The sequence below is a fragment of the Acanthisitta chloris genome, unplaced genomic scaffold, assembly GCF_000695815.1.
Source record: "Acanthisitta chloris isolate BGI_N310 unplaced genomic scaffold, ASM69581v1 scaffold3970, whole genome shotgun sequence".
Classification (NCBI taxonomy): Eukaryota; Metazoa; Chordata; class Aves; order Passeriformes; family Acanthisittidae; genus Acanthisitta; species Acanthisitta chloris.
This window is the reverse complement of record NW_008650914.1, coordinates 1-27,406: the sequence shown is the minus strand read 5'-3', so window position 1 is coordinate 27,406 and position 27,406 is coordinate 1. Positions and strand designations below refer to the sequence as shown.

At 36.7% G+C, this 27,406-nt stretch overlaps 1 protein-coding gene across 3 annotated transcripts in view; it reads right to left on the bottom strand.

Moving 5' to 3' along the window:
* Positions 1-19,360, bottom strand: part of DMXL2 (Dmx-like 2) — a 39,673-nt gene extending 20,313 nt beyond the window's left edge. For 2 of the 3 annotated variants that reach the window (XM_009070647.1, XM_009070654.1), the window contains exons 1-21: positions 19,226-19,360; positions 17,640-17,711; positions 16,880-16,958; positions 16,103-16,259; positions 15,109-15,175; positions 14,200-14,378; positions 13,671-13,854; positions 12,506-12,680; positions 11,569-11,802; positions 11,166-11,443; positions 10,295-10,988; positions 9,734-9,855; positions 8,675-8,764; positions 7,177-7,294; positions 6,330-6,449; positions 5,630-5,857; positions 3,218-4,897; positions 2,835-2,945; positions 1,901-2,070; positions 501-598; positions 173-338 (exon numbers count right to left, since the gene is read on the bottom strand). In XM_009070647.1, coding sequence (XP_009068895.1) covers positions 173-338; positions 501-598; positions 1,901-2,070; positions 2,835-2,945; positions 3,218-4,897; positions 5,630-5,857; positions 6,330-6,449; positions 7,177-7,294; positions 8,675-8,764; positions 9,734-9,855; positions 10,295-10,988; positions 11,166-11,443; positions 11,569-11,802; positions 12,506-12,680; positions 13,671-13,854; positions 14,200-14,378; positions 15,109-15,175; positions 16,103-16,259; positions 16,880-16,910 — 4,902 coding nt within the window. In that variant the 5' untranslated portion in view covers positions 16,911-16,958; positions 17,640-17,711; positions 19,226-19,360. The remainder of the gene's footprint in view (positions 1-172; positions 339-500; positions 599-1,900; positions 2,071-2,834; positions 2,946-3,217; positions 4,898-5,629; positions 5,858-6,329; positions 6,450-7,176; positions 7,295-8,674; positions 8,765-9,733; positions 9,856-10,294; positions 10,989-11,165; positions 11,444-11,568; positions 11,803-12,505; positions 12,681-13,670; positions 13,855-14,199; positions 14,379-15,108; positions 15,176-16,102; positions 16,260-16,879; positions 16,959-17,639; positions 17,712-19,225) is intronic. The other variant, XM_009070663.1, reaches the window with a different exon arrangement.
* Positions 19,361-27,406: the final 8,046 nt, after the last annotated feature.

The window sequence follows — 27,406 nt, the reverse complement described above, 5'->3', positions numbered from 1 at the left end:
TTGCAGTAGTCTGGAGGTAAATGGTATGTCTGCAGGGCACAAGGGGGTCCTGTGTGGACATACCATCCCATTTGTGCTGCCACAAATTGTGAAACTTCAGCAATGAGTTTGTAAGGACGCAGTTACACAAGTCAAATCAGAAACTGAAACTTAATTTCTCAAAAGCAGATACCTCTATAGCATCTTTTAGTGAACCTGCTAGCAAGAAAAATGCAGCTGACTGCTCAAAACGTTGTTTGCCCAGCAAAGCAAAAGCATTTTTTAAAGCAGCTTTACGCCATCGATCTTCATTGAAGTTGTGGCTGAAAAAGGCAGTCATCTTTTCATCGTGCTGGGACCTGCATAAAGAAATGCAATGTATACAGCTATTTATTAGGTAACCTTAGCATACAATCACTTGAACAACATTACTTGAAATTAAACTCTAATCTTGAATGAGTTCTGCTTTGCATTCTTGGTTCGACTGAAATTTAATCAAACTTACAGTTAGCAGAACTCACCTAAACAGACCCCAAACCACTGCCTTTTTCTTCATAGCAAGGTAAAAAAGTGCAGCATCTAAGGCATCATTGTTCCTCTGGAATGAAGCTTTTGCAACCTGTAGTAAACAAAGCCTACTATTACTACTGAAAATATAAAGGCTAATTTAGCTAAATAACCTGTGTTCCTTGTCAGGGAGGATGGTCTAGGTGACTCCAAATCAATTAGTAATTTCTGGGAAAATGTTTTATTCATGTGTAACAGAGCTCTAACACTGTAAATGTTTTTAAGAGTAGAAAACCAGCACTATCACAGATAGTAACCCCTCTCAACTACAGAGGGGCATTATGAATGTGTAAATAAAAATAATTTCTTTAAAAGTCTTACAGTAACTCATCCTATTAGGGTAAAATTCCTCTGGCAATCCATTATTGAAAAATACAACAGTATTTCTTTAATGAACACCGCTTGGATTTTATACGGGATTCATATGTAATTGCATTTGATTTAGAGTAATGGGATATTTGTTTTGCTCCTGGATTCTTTCATTATCCTATAACTTTTAAAAATGTATTTTACCATTAGATGACTAGGAAATTTAGTGGAGCAGTAAGTACTGTTTCACAGACAACTCAGAGATTGCATTACTTGCTGTAATTCAAAGCAAAAGCTAGCAATTATACAACTCCATCAAACTCCAAATTACAAGAAAGCTGCAATTCTTATTAGTTAATGAGATTTAAATCTCATTGGTAGCTATGGGAAACAGTTTTAGATATAATTGTTAAAATATATTGCATTTTATCCATTTTAGACCTCTCATAAGACAACTCTGCACATAAATGAGATTTAGTGTTATTTTGCCTTTACATAATAGAGGTGTATAATACTGTAAACAAGTAATTCTGTAACTCTTCAGCAGAGTAAAACCTGCATTTATTTGCAGTTCAGATATTTTGTTCTATACTACTGCATTATAAAAAAACACATTTGCAAAAAAACCCTTTATGCATGTTTTCATTGACTAATATTTTCAGATAGATATTTTTCTTAAAGATAACCTGCTACTGAACTTAAAGCATAACTCCCTGTCTAATCTGCAGACATATACTATCTCATATCTGAAAGCAAGATTGTTCTTAAAATAGAGTACTTAATACAATCTTAGCATACTGTTAGACATCGGGGGAGAAATTAGGAGTTTCAAAAATGGCTTTTTCCTAGATCAATTGTATTGTGTCTTACTATTTATTAATGACATCTGTAAGCCAGGACTGAGACCAGCAGTTGGCATTGAAAAAAACAATTATGTGTTCTGGCTGGGCTGGAGTGCAATGGAATCTGCAATACACAAGTCACCATGTGTTAAGACAGACCTAACAGCATGGAACTGGAATTTGTAAGCAATAAAAAAAAGTACCTTCTCAATGCACCTTCGGAGCGTGTTGATATTCCTGACCCACCAGCCAATGCCCATAGCTCTTAATTCTGACCACTGTGGGTCTCCCTTCTGAATAGCAGGAATCATATTGATCAACTCCTCCTCAGCCTCAGAATGAAAAGCCCATGCAAAATGGCAAGTAGACAGGCCTAAACAATAACATAAACCAATCAAATTCAGAGGATGAAGACTTGTTAATAAGTAAATGGACTACGCCACAGATGTAAAGTAGGATCTTCAACCCAAAAGAGCTATGCAGCTCTGAGAGAGCCTTTCCTTCAACAGGAAATAGAGCTGCTAAAGGAAGAGCTGAAATATGTTTTTGCTGGTTAGGGCTGTCCTCTCCTCAGTACTTTCATCATTTCCCAGTACCCTATTCATAAGTGTACTAGAATGATATGTTGAAAGACTGAAGGAAAAATATATTCTGTTATCACACAAGCAGACACCCATTCTGAGCCAGAAAGCTTCCTCTCTGCTCTTCAGGTGACTGATAACTACTTTTCTTCCCTGTATTTCATAACAGTATTTACCCAGACTGAGCAAGGGAAAAGGCCTGCTGTGATGAAAATAATAAAATAATCATTAAGGTAAGACAAAGCCATGTCTATGTAAATAAATGTTAATTCCTCCAGCAGAAACACTGAATTACATATACAATCTGTATTTCATCTGATTGGGGAACTTGTTCATGCCTCAAACTGAATACAACAACCTTCTGCTCTAGCACTATACTTTTGCTATTTACAGTGCATACAGGGAAGCCTATTCTAAGCCTTTGCAAGATAATGGCCTTAATGAAATAGAAAATAAATATGCAGAGAATAGAAGTATCATATTATAAATCAAACATAACCAGATCGTGTCAGCTCACAGGGATCAAATGGAAGCAATACATCACTCTGAGCAATACCTTGGTGCAGCAGCTGAACTCGATACAGAGGGGGGAGCGATGTCAGGAGGCAGGTGTGCAACCGCATGGCCAACAAATACCGTAAGCCACATTCATCTAAGGTATCTCTTCCTGTGAAATACAAAATACTGAATTTTGAACATGTAGCTCACTACCAGGGATGTATCATACACAGTGTGAGGAATGTTTCTAAGCTTGCTGAGAACCTGAACTGTAAGTTATTTATTATGTATGACATAGAAGTATTTGTTTTTCTTTCTTGCTGTATCTAATCTGAATAACTGATGCTAACTTTCAGCTTTGTTATCCCCAAATGCCCAAGGACTAAATTTACCTTTGCTGAGAAGAACAAGAATGTTAATCCAATAATGTTAGTTACTAACCTGAGTAATTCTTATCTCTGTTCTCATCTAGTTCAGTGCTGGTCATGGCCACAGTGTCTGCTAAAGCTACAAGGAACATCTGCTCCAATCGAGTGAGGCCTGGCAGACTTGAGTGCATCAGGTGGCTTGAGAGGACACTAGAATGTTCTCGGCCAAAGTAAGTTGGACCATACTGTGACAGATTAATAACTTTGGATTTACTCTCCCTCTTTTCAGGCTCAAAATCTATAAAGTCTTCAGTTGTAACAGGCTGAACCTGGAACAGATCCGAGTACTGATCCTCTGTTTTTCTCTTAGTGTGGTCTTCAGTGCCCTGAGGTATTTTAGAAGTTTCTTCAGAAACATACGTGGAGTCCTGGTCTGCAGCCAGCAGTGCATACAAAGGCAGTGGGGGAATTGAGTCTATCTCTGTGTAGTCTCGAGTACCATCTTTTCCAGCAGTGATGGTATCCTTTGCAGTACTGCCACTGACACTAATGGTGCGCGAGAGATGGCGTTTAGGACCAGTCCCTTCTCCAGCTTCTGGGTCTTTAACTATTGCAACTTCTCCTGCAATGCATTTAACTAAGTGTGACAGAATGGCTTTAGCTCGGCGAACTTTACCCAGATCCATAAGTTCCAATAACTGGGTTGGATGATACTGGGGTAGAGTAGGCGAAAGAAAATGAGCAGCTTCAAAGAGGCCCCCATCCTGAATGACAGCTGGAGTGCCAAAAACATCATCCACAATACCTGCCCCATCAATTACACTGGTCTTCTTTGCTATCAAGCTTGTTTTGAGTGGATCCTGTGTTGCTGAGTCTTCAGTAGTAAAAACATCACTTTCTCCATCACCAAACTTGATGGCATGTTTCCACTGGGCATAAACGTGCATTTCACAGTCCATCCCCACTACCAGTATGCCATCTCTCACCCAGGACAGAGAAACAGGCAGTGAAGGAGTGCCATCCACAGATGATACCAAATCAATGGACCTAAGCAACACCCACTTTGACTTTATACCTTGTTTTATGCTACCACCCAGTGGCAATGTAATGACAGCTACTCCCTCTTTGCTGCTAGTTTGATCTGTTACAATTCCTGAAAGTCTTCCATACATGAAGATGTTGGCACCAACTCCAACTGTCAGTATATGTGAACCATCTTCTTTTGACACCCAGTCCAAATGCACCAAATGCTTGATACTGGGCACCAGGTATTTGTCTTTATTCAAGAAAGCATCTGATTTACTGTAAACAAATAAATTACTATCTACGCTGATCCTTGAATCAAGGACACTTCCAACCTTAACTAAGTCATCCAGATGAATTGTCTGTTCCAAAACCCATTCTGATCCTCCTGTAGACTCACATTCAAGTATACAAACATGCATGGAAAATTCTTTGGAAACAAAACCATTATGCTGTATGGGTTGTTTGTATGCTACTGCAAGACGTCCTGTGTAAGAACAGCTAACAGCAACTGGCCTTCCTACTATGCTCACTGTACTGCTGTTGTCTTCTCCTTCATCATTCATTAAAGGCCATTTTCTCCAGTGATATGTTTCCCTTTCTTCGTTTTTGCTGTTCAGCTCTGTCTCTACAGTACATCTCCAGAACCGCACTCTGTTGTCTGAGCACGATGTGACTATCAAGTAAGGCGCGAGGCAGACTGGGTATATTGATGAAGAACTCAAGTGACCTGAGATTAGAACAAACATATTTAATTTTAGTAATATACAGTAGAGTGCCTATATGAATATGGCAGGCATAACACTGTGTACCTACTGCTAGAGAACTTTACAACCTGGTGTTATTTTTTAAATTTGGAGTTGGATAAGGGCAAATAATATTAAGGCTGGTAAGTCTTGCAGCTTGAACATTACTTATCATCTGCATTTCTGGTCACTATTTAAAGATATGTTGGAACTGAAGTAATTCAGAGAAGGGCTGTCAGAACAATGAGAGGAATACAAAGCCTTAATCAGATGAGATTAAGGAAGTTAGGAAAGATTAGGCTTATATAGCCTACCAGAATGAAACCTAAGAGGGAAAGGGGAAAAAAGATAACGGGATAGACAAAGACAGATGAACAGAAGAAGGTGTAAGTGCATCATGTAACAAAAAGCACTATACACCAAACCAAGTAATGCTGACATGTGAACGAGCAGCTATAAATTGTTCATTAATAAATTAAGACTGAAAGTTACATTTCTAATTATTACAACAGTAAGTTTCAGGAACAGCTTTCCTGAGAGGACTTGAAACATTTATGGAAGAGTAACATGACATATGTACAATGATTTGAAAGCACCTTTTTATTCCTGCACTCCCTGTAGCAGTAAATCACAATGTGATAGGCTGGAGAGATACAATCCTGTAAACCAGGAGGTCATTTAGTGGACTAACTGGATAGAAAAAGTGTTAAAGTTACCTGCTGAAGGGGTTGCTCTTACTACTTCTACACCAACAGGAAGATCCAGAGGTTGGCTGTACACAAGTCTGGAGCTCAGAATGAGTTTACTAGCAGTCTGAAGATTAGCAATTGATGAAGATCGTGGAATGGGAGTTATGCCAGGTGATACATCTGGAGAAGAATCCACAGTCTTTTGCTCAGGCACACCAAGCTTATTATCTGATGAAGATGTTTCAGTTGGTTTTGCTACATATAAAAAAAATTTGCCAAAAGTGTTAAAAAACTGTTTATAAGGGCAAGGCATGAACATCCTGTAATCACATTTATTTGTTTTTAACAGTGCTTCAGTTAAATAGAAAATAATTAGGTGATGTGTGCAGGCTGTGTTAGTTTCATTGCATGCTGTGACTTTCATTTTAAGATATCCATAACATTCTCAAATACCAGTACTTTGAAAGAAAGAACCCAGTGCTTAAATACATTACTCACCCTATCAACAAGTTTTTATATTGCTGTTGCTATAGAGTGCAACCAATAGTTGTGAGGAATCTTACTGCTTCTATTGCACTGACAAATTATTCTGAAGATTCTTGACTTTTAGGCTTCTGCTTGACAAAGGTGACACAATTTGTTTTAAAAGAAACCACCAAACTTGAAGTTTTACTTTAAATAATATGAAAGAAAGGTGTGTCTCTAAGAAAATTAGTCACTCACTCACCTAAACAGGCTTGCACAGATTTGAGATGAAGATGCCACATCTGAAGGACAGAATATCCATTACTATCTTTTTCAATTACTACTAGGTAGAACTTCTCTGAGAAAGGTGGTGGACGATACCCTGTAATTTAAACATAAAATCGCTGTTGTGACGTTTACATTCAACCGAAACAATTTTTCCATAATAAAACTCTCTAAAAACTATTGATACTTAAAACCTGTTTTCATCTTTGAAAGAAATGGTTTGATTTTGTAACAAAATATTCAAACAGTACCATTAGTACCATGCTTTAACTGACATTTTGTTTGCTTATGGCTACAGAAGAATTACAAAAACAGACACTGACTTACAATTTGAGCATTAGTGGCAAATCCAGTTTGTTAGCTATTTGCCTTCCCAGTCAGTTTGAACTATTTTGCCAGACTGTAAAGACTCTTTTCTACCTGCCTGCTTGTTTTCTTTTATTTTTAAAGTTTTAAGTCTACTACCAAATTCCCCTTTCTACTGTATTAACTTGAAAGTCAGATATATTCACATCATCACCTGGAACTACATATTGATGCAGAAAATATGTTCCATTTTGTTCAGATCTTTATAGATAACATACAGCACTTGGAAAAATGTACTTGGTAATGTAAGTTATAATGTTTCACTCGAAGCAATTAGATGCCTTTAGTTAATAACATGTAAACAGAAATTCATATGAGCAATACAAAATAGCCATTTTACTGAATCCTACAAATTCTCATTTAAAAGTAACTGAGCACATGCCAGTCAGATTTCAGTACTCTTTAAGAACATTTTTTGGTACCTACTTAATTCATTTTAATTCTAGTTTCTGCTGTACCTTGTGATGGCTGGAAAAATATCTCAGTTTCCTTCCCTTCCACATCTTCTTTATCTGGTTTGTATCCCAAAATGAAGTCTTCTTGGAAGACATGAAGCAATTGTGTGTTTGAGCCACACTGAAACATTGAGCAATAGTTATGTTTCCAGAACAGTACAGCAGCATTTTGTACTAATGCAATTATTTCCTTTATCCAATCTAGCTGACAATGAGGAACACTTTCTTTTCTAACACTGGAAGTTTTGTTAATATATCAGAAAAACTAAACAGTTTTCCTTTTATACTAAGAACTGCATATTCTAGAACCTATTATTTGTATGTTCAAATAATTTCACAGAGATCTACCATGCCAGACAAATTCTGTAATAACATTTTTAAAGCAGTTATTGACAGATGAATTAGTATCTGATTGGGGTTCTTTTATTTCTTTGGTGTTGAATAAATGACAGAGAAAAATCTCTTAGCCTTTTATCCCTGTTCAGTGGGATGCAGACATGTCTGCAGTGAATTGCTTGGGAAACCTAAAAAAGGGAACAAATTGCAGATTTTCATTTTCTCAGATTTCTTGACATCTGTCCTTTCTGACAGCAACAGATTTCTTTGCAGTGACTCTACCTCTCTACAAAGAAGGCTGTTCACAGTGAAATCCTTCCCTGCTGGCAAGGAAAAATATGCACCCCAAAGACAGCGATGGCAAAGTTTTCATGTTGCAAAACACCCTCTATTTTTTTTTTCCCCAGAGAGACAAGGAAAGACAGATATCCTGTACTCATAAAAATTCTAGGAAAATATTTTGTAAATCTGAACTTAAAATTGAAGATCCTATGTGTTACTAATCCTTAAAAGACGTGGAAATTCATTGACTTATTAAGTACTTATTTATACATGTCAAAACCCACAGTTATCTTATTAAGAAATGGTAAAACTCACTGTTTTCACAGGCTGTTCCCTAACAGAAAACAGCACATGTATGAGCAAAGTAGCTGAGTATGAACAAGGTTTAATTATACCTGCTCACTGTTCGGAAAGGATAGCTCTATTAGTTAATAGATAAAAACTGGTCTTACAAGACAGACAAGAAAAATTGAAGTTATACCTAGCCATCGATCTCACATTTTCGAAGAGTTAGATCTAGTTTTTACGTTTGGGCTTTTTATTGTTGTTCTCCTTTTGTTTGTTTGGGTTTGAGACAATTTTTCTCTTCCAAATTATGATGGCTTGGAAACCAGTCTTTAGTTAGGTTTTCTTTTCATTGAGAATTATGCCTAAAAAATCTAGTTACACTCTAAAAATGAGCTTTGAGCTCTTAGCAGCTAACAGAAAGTTGGCTTACTAAAGTGTTTAAGGTATCTCAATACTCACAAAATTTCAAGGCAGTCATTGTCACCATAGAAAAATGTCATCTCTTTTACCTCTTTTCAACAGATTAGGTTAATTAAAAAACAAAATTATTAAACACCTTTACATAATACCCTTAAAGAGTTAACCATTTATTTACTTTGTTAGTTATTGCATCGAGTTCAATAATACATCCTGGTCGAGCAGTAGATTGTTGGCTCACAATATTAAACACTTCCCCAATAAGTTTCTGAAACACAAGAAAATGAGAAGAGTTAGTATATTTTTCCTTTCGGCAGAAGAAAATTGCAGTCACTTATGACAAACTGATGCTTCAATTTTCCTTGTTGGCATAAACCATAGCAGACTTCTTCCTGTTGTCACTTTGGCACTCATGAATATTGCGTTCATCGAGACATTTGCACTGTTGTTGAGTCTGCAGCTATTCATGGCGATGATGCACCAGTTTTTATGGAAACTAAATGTTGTTTATTTAAAGATTTATCCCTTCATAACACAGCATAATGTATCTGTGCAATGAGAAACAAATACACTGCTTTTTTTTCCAAGCTTCAGGTTTTGTCACTGGTAAAACAATAAATCAGTACAGCTTATATATAAGCTGAAGGCTGTATCAGGAATGCTCACAGTCATTGCTCCTAGAACAGACTCCTCAGACTGATCTGAATACTGACAGGCTCTGTCTTGCAGGATTGCTTATAAAATAACAAATAAAGGAAAGATGTGTTTCTTCACACAGTAACAATGCAAGGTCAGGCTTTACTTTGCTTAAAGCCACAGAAATGAAAGATAAAAAGGATGAAAAAATTGCTTATTACAGAAAAAAAAAGAGCTAATATTACCCTTAGCTGATTTCCTTATATCCCACCATCTCTGCCCTTCCTCATACATAGATGTAACCTGAGTGGATACACCCAAGTCTTGCTCTTCTCTCTTCACCTTCCCTCTTGCTCTTGACTCCCTTCTTTTTGAGAGGAAAAAGAAAGAAATTCTACCTTTCTTTTCCCGCCTGCCACAGGTGGTTTGTCTCAGTCCAGACACTTCTAGTAGTAATAGCTGCTTTTCTGTCTACTAATGCTTACAGAGAACTGTCAAACATGTAGTTATGCATGGTGTAATGCATAAGATCCAATATATGGAATCGGGAAAAAATAAGTTTTATTTTAATACTTTCAAACCATTGCCACATAACACTTACAGATGACTCAGGGTCAGATAATTCATCTAGAAGTTTTCGTGCATCTACAACAGCTTGATAGAGTCTCAGGTTTTTGCCATCTGATGCAACAAAACAAGCACTAGCAGAGTTGCAATATGTACCTGATAGAAAAATACAAAAAAATTCAGAAAGAACAAAATGACAGTCAATGGCATCAGGTAGTCTGTTACAATCCACAGTGTCTGAATATGCTTCTAGCATAGTTTTCATAATGTATTGAAGCAAAAAGACTAAGCAAATATGTGCACTAAAACACCATTATTTGAACTTCGAAATAACTCCTTTCTGCTCATTTATGTAACTGAAACTCCTCATAAAAATTCAATAAACTAAGCTGAATTCAGGTACGTTTACAAACATCATTCACATGTGTTTTGCAGTAGTTTAGCCTCAAATGAAATAAAAATGCTTGATTTGCACAATACAAGGAAATTTTTGAGAAGATAACATAAATGTACTCCAAATAAAATGGTAATTTAACAAAGTAATTCTACAACTCATAGTGTTAACTCTGTATGAAAACAGGCCAAATATACTCACCAAGGCAATAGCTGGGAATGAGTGTTGGAAGCCAGGCTACGTTAGAGAAAGCAGAGGTGTGAAGAGAGTTAATTCGAGCGAGTTCTGATACTCCTCCAGTGTAGGACAAAGGTCCTATGGGGTCTACACGCCACAGAATCAGCTCACTATAGATTGCATTGGGGTCATGGAACGTACGGGTTGCTGCGTTTTTAAGTTGCTGCTTAGAAGAACCTTTCTTATGTTTATGAGGATCCATCATTCTGTTTATCCTGTCAGAGTCCCAGGAGCTGTCTGACTCAGGAGTTAGTAGAGCATTGTGATGAGAAGATGTTAGCAGTAAGGGTAACACAGAATGGCAAGCTAGATCATTGAGGTGGAAACGGTGCCCACAGTACCTGAATTTATGTGATACAGTTAGCACAGTAGTGAAAGCTGATTTATCAGCAAAAGTAACTGCCCACTGATTTAGAGAGCCATCTATGTGTTTGGAAATCATCATTACTACAGGAGAAATCATATTCACATTTGCACTGTCCTGGGCAAAGCCTGGTCCTTTACTTGCTAGAGTGTTATCTGGAAAGTCTGTTCTCTGTTGTGCAGCATTACTGCTATCTTTTACAAAGATAGGGCAAGCATACATCATGATGTTTTTGCTAAGGGAACTAGCATCTCCTGAAGGAAATGCAACAGGAATCCTAGAAGAAAATGAAACCTAAAAGAGATAAGAAAAGAAACAGATTAGAATATATGAACTCAGCTTAAATCTGATTACATGCTAGCTGTTTCACAGAAGTACTTAAAGTCATACTGATGTTCAGCTATCAAAGCAAGGACACAATGTTTGTTGCTTAAGATCATAAATAATAAAACCATTTCAAATGTACAATACCTGAACCTGTCGAAAGATGCCTGGAGTGTATTCATCTAAATATTTCACATGCCACACCAGGAAGGTACCATCAATGGGATGGATAGTGAAAAGCATATCTGGATTCCTGTTCCATTCAGTTAGGAGCAACTCAATTTTCCGATCTAACAAAACTGTTGGCAGAGGCATCTGTGGGCCTGCTAGCAGAGATGTTCTGGGGCTTCCCTCTCTTTCCCCATCTTCATGTTCTGAAGAGCCTGTACCAGTCCCTGTCTCTGATTCTCTGTCTATAGACAAGTCTGCAACAGAAAAGGAATGGGCCATTTTGTCCATTGCAAAGATTTCCCTATCAGTTTCCATTCAAAACACAGTATTTTTAATTTGCTAGTAGTACTATCTGATAAGAACTAACCATATTACTAACCGTGATCTAATTTCATACGTAAACCTTTCTCTTTTTCTTCCATTTCTGCTTCCTCTTCAACTTCAACATCAAAATCTTGTTCTAGTTGTTGTTCAGAAATTTTTCTTAGATGATGCATAAATACTTCAATAGAGGATGTAAAATTAAATTCTTTATTATTCAACCAGTGGACAACGAAGCCTCCATTTCCTTCATCTGTATTAAAAGCTGTTCCAGCCAAGACTGATGGAATATCTGTGGACATTTTAAAAATCAAATAAAAATAGTATATATTAAACTGCTCACCCTTACATATACACACAAATGTTTAACTTATTTTAGGTATAGCATAATTTGTGCCTGTAAGATCAGAAAAGGTAAGATGCAGATCAAGTTTCTACATTCAACCATAATAAAAAACTAAAGATATTTGAATATCGATAAATTTACACGAAAATCTACTTCTATGTGACTGGTAGATGATACTCAACAGTTCTAACAGCTCAGTTTCATATGTTGCAGTGTTCTCATTCATGTACAGACTTTAGGCAAAACAAGTCATTGCTCTTTAATCTTTCAGTTTTTAAAATATTGTGCATTATTCTATTAAAAGAAGCTGGTTTCCCACCAAAAAACTCTGGTACAGCTTTGTTTCATTCACCACATATTCTGTAGGATGCAATTACTCTATTCAGCATATACCACTGCCTCCCAAAACCCAAGAACTGAACATCAAGCAGACTGGAAATTTAGGCTTCTTTTGCCTTCTGATGTGCAAAAATGAATTTAATTAGCTTTTAAAAGTGCTGAAGGTATTCAGAATAAATTCAGCTTCAGTTGTCTTCCTACAAATTCCCTGTTATCAATTAGGCAAACCAAATGTGCATCTCAGCCCCCTTTATTTTTTTTCATTTTGTGTAAGTATATTATTAGAGTTTAATAAACTGTTGTATTTCACCTGTATTAGGGTTGATGCTTGCTGCTATGTGGAAGTGACCAAGTGCATTTGCATGATGTGAAATGTGACGCTGAACTTCATGAGTGCCCTGTTGATCTGGCAGCACATCTGTGTGGGTAACAAGAACTGAAGATCTCCTTTGTCCTTTTCTCATATTTTTCAAATGGTGAATTGTCTGTTATAAAAAAATACATTAAGAAATACTAAAAAAACTGTAAGGTAAAAATTCCTACTTAAATAAAACATAAAGCTTTGTAACTTCCTTCTACCAAAGAAATGAAGACTGATTTCAAAAGGATTACTTTAAATAGATTTCAGCAGAGATTAGTCACACATCAGTTCTGGCCAAAGGCAAAGCTCTTCTAACAGTTTTCTGAAAGCTTCTTTAATATGTGCTCCAAGAGCAACACACAAATACACACGATTTTGTGTAACATTCATAAACAAGAGTAGAACAATTTAAAAGCAGGAACTTTTGCAATATAATTTTATAATTAATTATTTTTGTGTAACTAAAAATTTCTGAAAGCACGTGGAAAGCAGAACTGGCTCAACAGCACAAAGTATATTTAGTTCCAACCTCCCTATTTGTTGGTGGCCACGATACGTAAGCAGTAAAACCTTGGTCAGATTGTCATAGTCTATGGATGAGTGGTGGGATGGGTGGGGGTTCTGTTTTCTTGTTTTTATATTGATAGGTTTTCTCTTACTGTAAATTTAATGGACTTGATACAAATGTCACTGAAATGAAGTTTAGAGCATCACAATGCTTTTTTTTTTTTGGAGATGCAATTATTAAATCAGGTAACTAAAAATGAAAGATTTTATTTACTCCTTCCACTGTTTTTATAATTACAGACTTTCAGACCCAATCAGAATGAAACCATCATTGCTATTCCATTTTAAACAATGTCTCTTCCCATCTCTATTAGTTACCTATAGAAAAAGTAAATTGAGTTTTAAAAACATGGAGCTTGGATGCAGAGTTAGTCTCTGATTTTTTCAGTGTTTACTAACAGACTTCAAAAACTGATATAATTCAGACTATTCTGCTGTACATATAGGGACTACATAATATAAATTCTTAAGAGTTCTGCATCCTTAAATATTTGAAGTTTTAAGAATCATGAAATAAAAATGTGAGAAATGAAGGATTTACTTGTACCTCTAGTGCATGCTGTATTTTGTCCTTTTGCTTCCCAGACTGAGCAACGGTGCTGCCAATGCTGGAAGTGCTTATTTCACAGATCTGCTCACCAAGAAGAGTATCTTCTGGTAACAGTGTCTCTGCCCACAGCCGACAGATGCCATCGAGACATGATGTGAGCAACACATTACAGACTAAACCCCTGATGGGAGACATATCCACATTACTGCCAATGTCATCAAATTAGCTAATGGACACAGCAGAAACCAGGGAATTATGCAAGTATATTAGTAGTCATTAGTTTATAGTAGTTCTATTAGTTTATATTAGCAGTTATTGTTTCACCTAAATATCTGATTCTCCCCTAACTAAAGGTTAACATGACTATCATTGTAATAGGTAATATGGGAAGATGTCGATATGTTTTGTTTCTCAAAAGTATAAGAAGACAAATCTCATGTTCTTGATGGCAAAACATTAAGCAGTGTTAAAGAAAACACTTGATCAAAGGCTTGTTTGGTTTATTTTAAAAAGAAAGCTTTCAAACCTGGGCATGTACTTGCTAATGTTCCGCCATGAAAATCCTGTCACTGCTCGGGGATGTGCCAAGTAAACAAATGAGAAACGGACATCCTCGGAGCTTTTTTTCTTTTCTTCATTCTCTTGGGGCAGAAGAGATGACTTCCAGCCAGTCATAGGATACCAAACCTTTAAGAGGCAGTCATCCTAGGCAAAGCAATAAAAACCCATGGGGTTAGCTAGCTATAATTAAAAGTGTCATAAAAAGAAGAAAAACTGCTGTTCTGGTATATTTTTCATGAAAATTTGGCCCAGAACTAAAATTCATCTCAAATAACATTAAGTGCAAGCAATAAATGCTTACCTAACCAGTCTTTTAAAGCAAAGAGAATCATTCAAATGTAAGGGTGACATTAAAGAAAATAAGTAATTGACAACTTAGTTTGGATAGTGATTTGACAAAAAATATTGCAAACTGAAATAGAAGTTAAGAACTGATAATTTAACTCAGAATTCACTAAATACAAAACCACCTCTAATTAATCCAGAGGTGTACACATTATTCCAGTTTAAATGTATATGTGTTCTTCCATAGTGATCTAATATTTAGCTTCATTATTTCCAACAGAGGTAGAAAAATATGTTTATGCGTATCTGAAAATTCACCTAAGTATACTTTATCTAAAGTATATATATACACACACACACACAAGTCTTTATCACTGTCACTCAAATATTCAGTAAGAGTCCACAGCTCAATCCCATTCCTTATTACTGAAATTCATGGATTTACACAAAAATCCAGCATTACATGAGATCATACTGTGCTTAGACTACAATAGAGTGTATGGGCCAAGACAATTCACATTACTTACTTTTGTCTAACAAAGGCAAAACATTGCAAAAACTTACTTAATTATTCTTTTTTTGTCCTTACCTTCCCAGCTGTTGCAAAGTATTCACCATCAGGAGACCATGACATCAAATGTACTGATATTGCAGTCCTAAAGGACATGAGACCAAATTAAGTGAGGTCTGTTTATTCTATACTATTCCATTGGTATTCAGTTGATTAAGTGTTACGGTTCATTATTTAAAGGAAAGATATTAGCATTTTATAATTGTTGCTTTAAGCATACTTTACAAACACAGAAGTATAAAAATATTGGCTATAATGAAACAAAATATTTAGTATTTTCACAGTTTAGTAGAAAAACTGCCCATAAAATAAACTAAGTACAGCAAGTCTAGGCTAGATCCAATAAGATCACAGAAGTGAAGTTTGTCCCACTTGCTCCTCTACTCCCAGTGAAGCCAAGACAAACAGTAGGAAGAAATGAAAGATCTTTCTCATCATTGTGATGCTATCTGCCTGTGACTACAGCTTGTGGTCAGCTGTCTGAAAAAGGAAAGCACCTTGCACAGTGCTTTGTGGGCAAAATCTGAAATGGCTTCAAACAAAGTACAGAAAAACCAGGTTCATTCACAGCTACTTTCCCAAATCTGCATACATAGAGAAATGGATGATTGGGAAACATTTCTGTAACATGGAGTGCAAATAGAACTGAACAGAAAGTTTCAGGACCCCCTTGCTAAGATTCAGGAAGCAGCTCTTATCTTGCTCTGCCTGTTACTGCTCCTCTATTCAGTCTCATCCAACACACAGCATTACTTTCAAGGATGAGAGAACAGAGACAATTCTGACACATTGCCAGTGTCTTTGATTAAGAAGTTGATTTGATTAAACCTTTGATTAGGTTTTATCTTTACTATCTCATGATAGATCACTTGAAAAAGTGAGGATTTTTTTAATTCGGAATAACTTAATTGTTTGAATTTTATGGCATTTAAAAGCACATTTTAAAATAGAGAAGATATTGCTGATATGTGAAGCAGCATTGCAATTTGTCTTAAAATAAAAATTATCTCACTTGCACTGCCAGACACATTTCCAGTCATTTAGAACTGGGGGAACTTTATCATCTTTGATCTGATTGTTGGGATCATCATCTTCATCTTCTTCTATAATGTCACTAGATGGAGGGGCCCAGAGCTGCAGAAGGTCAGTTGCTGTCAGCAGCCTGTTACCTGAAAAGGAGCAATGACAGAGCTATCAAACCAGGATGATGAAGGTAAATTAAAACATTAAGCCTATCATCATATTTTGCTGTGAATTGTTCAAAACAGGTTGAAAACTAAACTTTATCAAGCCCATTAAAATATGATAGGGTATTCAATCATGTTCTACAGCTGGCTTTATTAAAACATTCTGAATTTTTAATACCTTCTAAGAAAGAACATCAAGGGGTTTTTTGTGACTTTGAATCATAGAACCATATTTACTAATTAATGTTGCAGATGCTAAATAGCTACTCACATCTCAAATAAATACACAGTCATCTTACAAAGATTTCTGTCTGGGCACATTGCTGACTTTAATTGTGATAGAATTCTATTTCAGTGATTATTAGTGGTAATTTAAGTCACTTAGCAACTTCACACTGTGATTCCCAAACTAAGATCTTGCATAAGAGCCTCAAACACTTGGCACAGCATTTTCATAGATGTTAACTGTAGCAACACTGCCTGAGAACAGGTAATTTAAAATTTCCATATTCATGCTCTCACTTTATTACAATAAAAATATTTTGCATTCAAGTTCTTCTAACTACAAATGTGGAATGAATACTTCACAAACTGCACATTACCTTGAGGATCCCATGCCAGGTTGTAAGTCATAGAACTGAGGAAGAATTGCCCAGTTTTAAGCCACTGACACTTCAGTTGCTGTAGTTTAAAAACAGTAAAGGATTAACTCTCATATCCACAGCAAAACATAAAGGTACTGGTATTTCTTTCTCTGTGAAATTGCTATTAAGCCTGTTGCAAAAATATTCAGTGGTAGGTTGCTAAATCTAGTTTTAATAAGTTTTTTAATTGCTTTATGAAATTTAAATGCATCCCAGGGTGCTCTGCAGACCCAATCTAGACCTGTCACACATGCAAGTGTATCTGTAGATTCCTTTAAACTGGTGAGATCGTAGATTTGTAAGAACAGAAGGGATGGCAGTATCAATAAAACAAAGATTGTGAAACCTGCTTGAGAACGTACTTAATGTTCTAGAGCTTGGCCATGGCTGTGCTGCTAAAACAAGTCTGGGTGTACACAAACAAGTCTGCATCATATTTTTGTACCACATGTCTGACAACCTCTTCAAATAAGAAATACCAACTTGTCACCATGCAATTCTGCTACGAGACTCAAGAACAAGATGTTGTGAACTTAGGAGAAGTACAACCCATGGTTCAATTCATGCAGTGGAAGATTCTACCCATCCAATTTTGTTATGAATGGTGGAAAATGTCAATCTATCAGTCTTTGTGTGTCAGCATAACATAATAACTGGCAGACAGACTTGAGCCTCTTCTCAGAGCCTAAACCAGATTATGATTACAAAATACACTTACAGAATTTCTTTTATGAGAATTTATACCAAGTGGTTCAAAAATGCAGACAGCATTTCCATATGATGCTGCAATCTGGAAAGGAAAAATAAAGAAAAAATGTTGAAGACTCAAAATGTAAGGTTAGGAGGTAAGTGAAGTAAGTGCTCCTTAGTATTCCAAAAGAGCTACAGGATTTCCAGTAGCTCTTCTATGTGCCATTGTTCAAGGAAAGTGAAATTACTACAAATGTAATTAACTGTGTTATAGGTCTATTTCCTTAAGGCAGTTGAAACACATATATCTGAACAAGGCCACCTTTAAGATTTTAACTCTAAGCAGGGCAGACATCCTGTTCAATGGCATAACCACTGTCAATCACATACATTCTTCTAGGACAACTACTGTTAATGCATAAGGGAAAGCTGATGCCTTCACTGCTTCTGCTCGTGTTCTGTCTACTTCACTGTTAACTAATGCATTAATTATTAGTGTCTGTCTCTCTGTGTGTTCCTACATTCCATTTTGTATCACTAAATCACAAAACAATAATTACGAGAAACAGCAAGAAATGTAATTCATTTTTAACAGTTAAATACTTTTGTAGAGGAGATGAATGATAAATAGAAATACTGATGTACATATGCCACTGAACCCTCAGTTTCTTTCACCTACTTATTTCACAGAATCCTCTGAACATAAATTGGTCTTTATTAGGAATTTATCTGTTCCTAATACTTATATGCTTATGAGTACTTCTGACCATCTTTAAAATTCCTTTTTCTTCTTGAAAAGATTTTTAAAAGAAAGACTGTTTAAGTTCTTCCCATTCAGGACTTGGTTTCCTCAGCACAGAAATGATGTGGAAGTTTCATGACATTTATTGTGAAATCTCATTTCTTCACTGGGGGACTGGAGAGGGAGAGAAGGTTGAAGCAACACACTCACTCCCAAAGTGAAGAACAGACTGTTAGTTCAGAGTTCTGACTGCAGAACCACCTCAGGGTTTGTGGTGATCTTGCAGCTGAAACCATATAGCAAGTTATGATAACTAATACTGCAGCACTTCTCAATACACTAAACATGCTGCAGCTTTTCTGAAAACTAAAGTATTGCAAATTCATTACTTTGCAGGACACACACACACATCACATATGTGTATATACATATATGCACATATGAATGACTTATCCATTTCTTGTTAGTTAGATGAAAGTATACAATAATGGAGACAGTAACAGTCATTTTACTACCATTCCAGTTCTGATACTATACTGTAACTAGCACATATGTCCACATTGGGTGAGAAAAGTTATTGCAGGCCCCAGAAAGGCAGAAAAACTGTTACAAGATGCCTCCTGCTTCCTCTACCTCCTCCTCTCCCACCCCCACCCCAATAAACCAAAATTACTACTAAACTGAAAGAATTCCCTGAGCAACACAAGAGTAACACAAGAGGTGTTACTCAGAAAGTCCTAGATCAGTAAGATGTGATCTTTGTTCTGAAATGAACTCTTTAATTCCATTAACACATTATGTTGCTGCTTAAGTATTTAATTTTGAGCATTCAAATTTTTAAACATTCTATACAGGTTTATTAAAATCCTTACCCTTCCTTGTTGTTGGGAGCACTCCACACAACTGACCTGGATGTTTCCATGTTTAGCACCAGGAATAATTTGCACACATTCAAAGTCATTTGCCAGAATAACAATGTCACAACCAGAGCCATACGCCTGAAATGAAATATTTTTTAAAAGTACAATTAAATATCTATTTTAAAAAAACCCTGAATACTTGTTATACAACTGATACTTGAGAGAGCTGCGATAATCCCCATTTAAACAAGCTTTGACTATGTAGCAGGTTTGTTGTCACAAATTCAGCTGCAACAGCACAATGAGCAACAAGCAGAAACACAGCAGCAAAGGCAACAGTAACTCTACCAGGGTTTAAATCATGGCAACCAGAAACAGCAAAAAAACACCAAAAAACAAACCCCTCTAGAATCTGAGCAATGTGTTCATTTTCTCTTTTGTTTTGTTTTAGGTTTCAGTTGATGTTTTTTTCCTCCCCTCCAACTCTCACTGTCCCTTAGAGCAAAGCAGCCAAGAGTTTACTATTCAGATATTAGTTTCTTAAATAAGTGTGTGTTAAAGTTTCTTATACATGTGAGTGTTGTGCCTCCCTGCTTTCTTTTTTTTTCTAAGACTATTAAGTGACTCTTTTCTATAAGAATCCAATTGCTGGGCTTTTCTGAGTTTTAAGGAGTGTACATTACTGTAAGACTGTAAAACAATAATTTCTCTTGGATATATTGTACCTTGTGCAATACACACTGTAGTCTAAATAATTTGTTTAAGGACTAGCTATAGAACAAGGATAGCTCGCAGCACTTTTTATTGGCAGGATAAATATATCTGTCTGCCAACCTTTCACTTGTCCAGTGTGCCAGAATGTTCTAAAAAGTTTAATCACTCCAGATTATCTGTCCCTCTGAGCTCCCACATTCAAGTGTAGAAATCCCTCCCTAACATCAAGCTACCACTAAGGCTTTTACAATAACCAGTTATAGCTGGAAATCTCTTTCCTTAAAGTAAGTTTTCCACTGGTTCCTATACAGTAGGCAGAAATTTTATAACAGTTAAGCAGGAGTGCAAGTCCTCAGCAGTCAATTTCAGATGGTACAAAATTATCATTTAAATTGTCCCCTGGTTCTTTCACCATCATTTCCACGTTACTCAGTAAGTCCTTGCCCTCTCCTTTGAGGTCAATCAGTTTAAAGGCTAGTCATGGTTTTGAGAAGCATGAGAAGTTGTGAGTATTTCCATAGATTTATACAATCAATGCCCATTGATGGGCACACTAAGGTAATGGTGCAAGATAACTGCTGGAACTAGAACGGACAGTTTAAATCTCATGACTTGCTGTGTCTAATTCTGATCCTCCTGGAAAGGAGCAACTAGTGAGAAAGACTGGAAGAAAAGGGCTTAATTTAGTGAAAGTACAGTCACTGCATGAAACAGGAAAGGAACAGCAAAACAAACAGCAGCAAAGCAGAAACTCAGGCCTCAGAAATTAATACACCATACAGCTGTCCACACAGAAATGAGAACTGCATGTAAAACAGATTATCTAAGAGATTTCCAAGGTCATATCAGAAAAACCAGAGTGACACAGTGTCGTCTGAGCCCACAGCCGTTGTTCTGGGAAGCTCTGAGGAACTGATACTGGAGTGATTCACACGTAAGCAGGACTGCTAAAAGGTTGTTGGAGGGAGATTATCTATGTAACACAACATCCTAGCTCCTTCATGGCTGGGCTATGCAATTATTAGACCCAGTCTGGAAGGGAAAAAGTTATTATTAAAATTGAATGGGCTTATTTCCAGAAAGTAAGAGAAAGAAAGATGAGATTCTGAGATAAGCTGTCATTGAACAGAAAGTCGTTTGGTTTTCCTAATTTTTTATAATGGAATTTGTTGCAAAACAAACTCCACCAGCAGTGTGGAATGCTGGACAGGACAGCACAGACTCACAAGCAGGAAGGAAGAAGATAGAAACCAGGATGTGAATATCCTGTCCTGTAGACAGGAAAATAAAAGAAGGTCCTCTTGTTCCAATTATGCAGAATTCTAATGTTCACAAGCCATTGATTCTCCCACTCTTACTTCAAAGGGTGAGCAATTAAAACAGCAAGGAATTGACTCACTTTCTTTTCAACAGTCTGTCTCATAGCTACTAATAGAAACCTAATAAAAGATGTATTTTAAATTGTTATCTAATACAGTAAAAAAAGGTACTGATCCACTTAAACCTTTCAGATACCCTTTTTTTTTCACTGTTGGTATTGATAACTTGACTTGCAAATTTCAACCTGAATTAAACATAACTTATCACTAATTGCAATTCTGCTAGCAGGAGACAAGTGCATGTGTCTCATAAATGACAAAAGGAAAACACTTCTCAACTTCAATTTCCTTTTGCTTACTGTTGTTAAACATGCATGTTTGTATGTGTGTCTATAGCTGAAAATGCATCAAACAGAAAATATTTTATATTTGGCTATGTCTGTTTATTCTGTGAAGCAAAATAATTTAGTGTCTTCCTCTTTAAACATTTTGGTTTTCCTTCTCTCCTGTCCCCTATCTCCACTTACTCTAGCAACAAAGCAGCACTTTTCCAGCTAATTATACTATTTAGCTTATTTTTACAAAGTTAAATAAAAAGGTGGCTGTGAATTAAAAGTGTGGGTTACAGTACAATATTTTTTTTTCTGAAAGAATCATCAAGATGCAGACAGAGATCTCTTTCCTACGTGAAATCTTATTACTGTCACTCATAGCCTTCCTACTCTTTGCCTGTGTTTACCACTGCACCAACAAGTGACTCAGCAGACCTATGTGTTCTATGCCAAAAGAGAGGATCCAGTCAACTAGAAACCTTAGTGGGAACACATTCCCAACAGCAGAGTACCAGCCTTCAGCTCTAGATTCTTTGAGCAAGTGCTGTCTCTTGGTTCTGGGGTCATTTTCTGGGTGCAGATATTTATTCTGAGAATATGCCTTATTTCTTGAAAGTATATTAAAGTATATTTACCTTTAATCTTAAAATTACTTTTAGAAGTACATTTATTATAACCTACCTTTGAGAAAAGACCCGTATACTTTAATGTACTGTTTCTATTTGATTACTTTTATGAGGGTTTTCTAACCTAGTAAATATATTAACATGTTTATACTTAAACACAACACATTTCTGTTAAATCCTCTTTTCTTTTGTCTTTTCACTCCTTAAGCTGATAATGGAGTAGAAACACCCCACACTGACAAAAAATAGGGAAGTGTCATAACATTTAACATCAGTAGTTCCTTTTAAAGATTCAGCTGACAACATCAGTAGTTCCTTCTTAAGGATTCAGCTGGCAACATCTTCACGATATCATTCATGCCACCACGGGTCTCTCCTGCCAGCAAAACAGTGGCCACAAGATTGGTGGCAAAAGACTATCAGCCTGCATAGCCTGAAAAAAGGAATGGCAAAGTGGTAAGCCATACAGAAAGGAAAGATGGAAAATAAGATGCCAAGATATTGTAATGGATGAGAGCAGAACAGAGCTCTTAAACAGAATTATAAGTGGTGACTGAACGGAACAAGTGCAGTAAAAACCACCCACATGGAGTATCTGCCAACCTCCATTTCTAATGTCACTGATAACTTCAAGGGGAAAATTAAATGGAGTTGTAAAACCTCCAGAATGCAAGGATGACTTGCAGGATCCATAAGAAACTAGTAAGCTGTAGTTTGCCAATGTCTGCTCTAACTGTCAAGATCTGGGACCACTGAAAAGCACAATGACAAAGCTCTAATTGAATGCAAGAGCACCATACAGAAGTAGGACATTATGTCCCACTCTAAGAGTTTATGCTATATCCTCAATTTTCAGATAATATGAAAGCAGCACACGCACCTGTCTTTTTCAGCTGCCCATGTTTTCCTGTTTGGTTCTCTGATTTTAATGTTGAACACTGGAACTAACAGGAAAATATTCCTTCACATTCTCATCTTGGTTTTCTTTTATCTAAATATTTTTCTCTGTATAAAAAAAATTCTTCTCTTTCCATAACCTGCAACTCCACAAATTTGGCATAAGTGTAATAAACCACAAGCCCTCAACCTCCCATGTGTCCTATTGGGGCACAGGGGCATTTCAAGATTGTAAATGATGTGGAAGAAACAGAATCAGTCAGCAGTGCTATTTAAAAACAAATTCATAAACATCTAAAGTTTCATAAATTAAAATCTGTATTAAAACATGAATTAAAGCCTGTATTGGGCTTAAAGTACTCCTCCAGTAAAACAACACTCATCCTTAAGTTTCTGGCTATGAATAGTAAACATGTAAGATGCAGAAATTCCTCCATGTTTCTCTTAGCGATGAAGACACCTGAATTCTGAACTGTTTCCAAACTCTCATCAATGGACACAACACCCCTTCTCCCTCAAAGTACTAGAATTCCATACACTCAATGCAAATGCTAGGAAAATAACTGAAAACCAGCTCTGAACCTCCTCCCTAACTAGCCTGTGGCCTGTAAAACAGACTTTCCTAAACTGACATTTGAGATGCACTCATGATTAAATACTTTACAACATGCTTATACACAGTGCTTCAGAGAAAAAAGAAGAGTAAGGATTCAGATGTTAAGCACCTCTAATCCAGTTTACATAAACACAGTACAGAACATATAGGTGTATCCAAGTAGTAATAAATAACTGAGAGGGATTTGCAAGTGTTTTAAGACAAAGTAGATAAGATGTAGGAGAATTCTACTCAGCAGAGAAAACCTAATCTCAGTTTCTGTATCTTGTAGACATCTGCGTGAATGAAGATGTTTTCAATGAGGTAAAAAAGTTTACATGAGTGTGGGAGACTCATCTGCAACAGCTTCTGAAATTCATTACACATAGCTCCAGCCAAGTGAGTGCTGGCACAGGTGATGTTGAGAAGCTTGTCCTTTTAAAAAATGAAAAATAATAAATTAATTTGTTTTCACTTTTATCAGAGAAGTTCTTATGTATAGATACCCCTAAAATCTGATATTCTGATTTTTCATTAAAAATGTTTGGAATTTTGTATTTTGTGCATTTAGTGGTACTTCTTACAAGGAGTAAATATCCATTTTCTTTTCTCTGTGGGACACTTGGAATTTTTACACTTATAGAACCCAGCCTTTAGGTAACTCACATAGCTATTTTTACATATCTGTTTATTTTTAAACCTAGACTAACCTCAGAAACAGCTACAAACTGTTCAGAGTTTCAGGGGGAAAAAACAGCCCTGAGCTCAGACTAAGGGCAGAAGTCATAGCAACAGAATCAGAACAGCTCGAGCTCTATTTGAAACCACCTTACTCCTTATCACAGAAAGTAAGGTTGGTAATATACATCTTACTCTGAGTGAGGGTCAGTGACTGACACTGGCTCAACATAAACCAACTTCTTAAGAACAAAATCTAAATGCAACCAATGGTGGTTTGAAAAAAGCAGTTTACTACCTTTAAAAACATTAGCTGCCAGTGAGACTGTGAGGTCCAAATAACATGCTGCTTCTGTCAAGGCAGGGCGTGTGCTGTAAGGCCCTTCTGCTCAACCTTCTGTAAACTCACTTGTGAAACAACATTAACAATATTTGCTAAAATGAGAACACAAAGTAACAGCAAGTCGAAAAGAGCACAGAATTATTATCAGAACTTCTGCCATTTAAAACTTAAACCCTTTGCTTATGCAGTGTCCTTTCTGGAGCTCAGACGAGGGGAGGCTGAAGAGACTGGTACAAAACAGCATTATGAAGCTATTTTGCTCCTAATCATCCTTCAAACAGTTTTTCCTGTGTATTGCCCACTCTACTAGAGTGGGCACAATCCACAAGGCAGTTTGTTAACCAAACGTCTCTATGCTTCATCCCTTATTTGGGAAAGGTTGGACATATGTCAGGATTGCTGCAGGCAGATGTGGGGACATAGGGAGGAAAGAACACTATGCGTATTTCAGATAAGGGACAGACAAAACCTTTGTAGCCAACCTACAGCAACTGTCCCTATTTCTGTGGATTTCTTTAGCTTTATGGAGAATCTCATACTTGTTTCTAGCAGGCAAAGACAAAATACTAGAAAAATTATTTCTTTTCTCGTCTTCTCCACGGAATAATTAGCTGACTTTTACCAAACCTTTAAAAAAGTTGAGGCTGAACATGTTATCATCTTAGCTCTAAGTACACTGACTTAGAAGTTTAATGTTTACTTTTATCCCCAGCAAGGAGTCATGTAAACAAGCCAAGGACAAACCATAGAAGAATGAAGCACCTGAGAATTGCAATGTCCCTTATCAGGTCAGAAGAAATTGTGTTTCTTCTCTCAGAATCCTAAGTGAGCTGGAGTCAGGGATCTAATGCACATTCATCTTAAGAGGAAGTTTCTCTTTCTCCTCCTCCTCAAAAAAAGAGAAATAACTCCAAGACTATTAACTAGTGGATATATATATACATGTACTCAAGCCATTATTGTGCTGTTAAGTGGAGTAATTTTAACACAAGTGATTCATTCTGCACACAAAAAAAGCTGTATTTTCAAGGCCCTGTGATGAATCAGTTGTAGCAATTTTGAAGTGGTTCTCACGCATTTTAAACAAACGCCCTAACATCAACCAAAACCTAAGGGAGCACATGCGCACAGCAGCAGCAGCTCCTCTGCCACAGCTCAGCATCACAGGGAGCCACAGACACGCTGTGCACATCCCCCTCGACCTCCTGCCCTTCCACTGCTCTGCTGTGCTCCAGTGCCTGACAGGTACTAGGTCTAAAGAGCACACCTATAAAGTCAGGCTGTGTCACCAACACAGCCTCTTGCCTAAACTGTAAACATGCTTCAGGATCTGAGTTGAAGTTATCACTCCAAACAGCTTAATGGTTTGGGGACACAAAGCTACGTCCATACAGAGGGTGTTGGCCAACAGGATTTAAGGTTAGGCACAACGAACTTGCCACCTGCACTGGATGGTGGACTATGATGCTATTAAGACACACAGGCAATTAGTTTCCTAAGAATCTGGATATAAGACCCTAAACTGTTTGCAGGCAAATGTTTATAACCATACAGTCTACTGTAGGATCAAGGTCTAAAAAAGCAGGAACTAACACCACAAATACAGAGAAAGAAGAAAAAGCAATGAAGAAACTTACAGCTCTGGAAGTTGAGAAGATACATTTCTTAAAACATACTTATCTCTTTAGTTCCTTGTTTACTGTATTATGAAAAAAATTGAAGTAGCAGCAGCCAGGGAAGACAGGGAGGTCTGTTATAAGCAGTTCCATGATTAACATGCTACCAAACAACTCTGCATCATTTTGGAAAATGTTACTTCTGTTCCTGGAAAATTCTTGTATAAACCATAATATGTATTATTATTCATTATTGATGTTATCAAAGCCATTACAAGAATTAGCATGAAGTTGTCTTTCATAATAGCAGTTGATTGACTTTTCAAATTGTGAAAAGAAACACATTAGAATGTGAACACGAGTAAATGACTTCTTATATAAATATCAACAGTAAGAGAGGTCCCTTTAATAGCAGTGTGGCTGCATAGCAGCAGAACAAGGAAAATAAAGACAAACATGGCACCTTTTATTTCTTAAGACTTTCCAGCACTCATTACTGAAATCAGACATCTGTGATAATCTAAAGTAAGCTTTAAACATTCGACTAGTCTGCTGGCAGTTATCTTACACCAAAAAAGGATGCTCTGCATCATTTTGCTTGGAATTGGTTTGTGCCTGGGATATCATCTGGTAGTTGCTAATATAAAATGTAGTGAGACAATTTATTCCCAAATAATAACAGACTGATTAGACGACAGTATGCAAAGCACTGCAGAAGCTAATCATTCACAACAATCAGAGAAGCATACCTTAAGCAAAAAAAAGTGGAAACTGACATTAGAATAAACAAAACCAGCCTGTGGATGAGAAACATTGTATCTGATAAATCGCTGGACCCTTGAAATTTACTAAGTGTATCTCAGTGCGTACATTTACCGAGTGTATCTCTTTTTCGGTTCGACAGGAGCATTTGACAAATTTGTGCTTTCTCAACCAGAGCAATTGCAAGCAAAGGCTCATCCATAGGGGACAGGCAGAGCACTAGTGCAACCATCTGCGCTTTGCAGGAGAACCACACACAGACAAAAAAAAATAAAGAAAGAAATGGAGAGAAGAGAGCCCCAGCCAAGCCT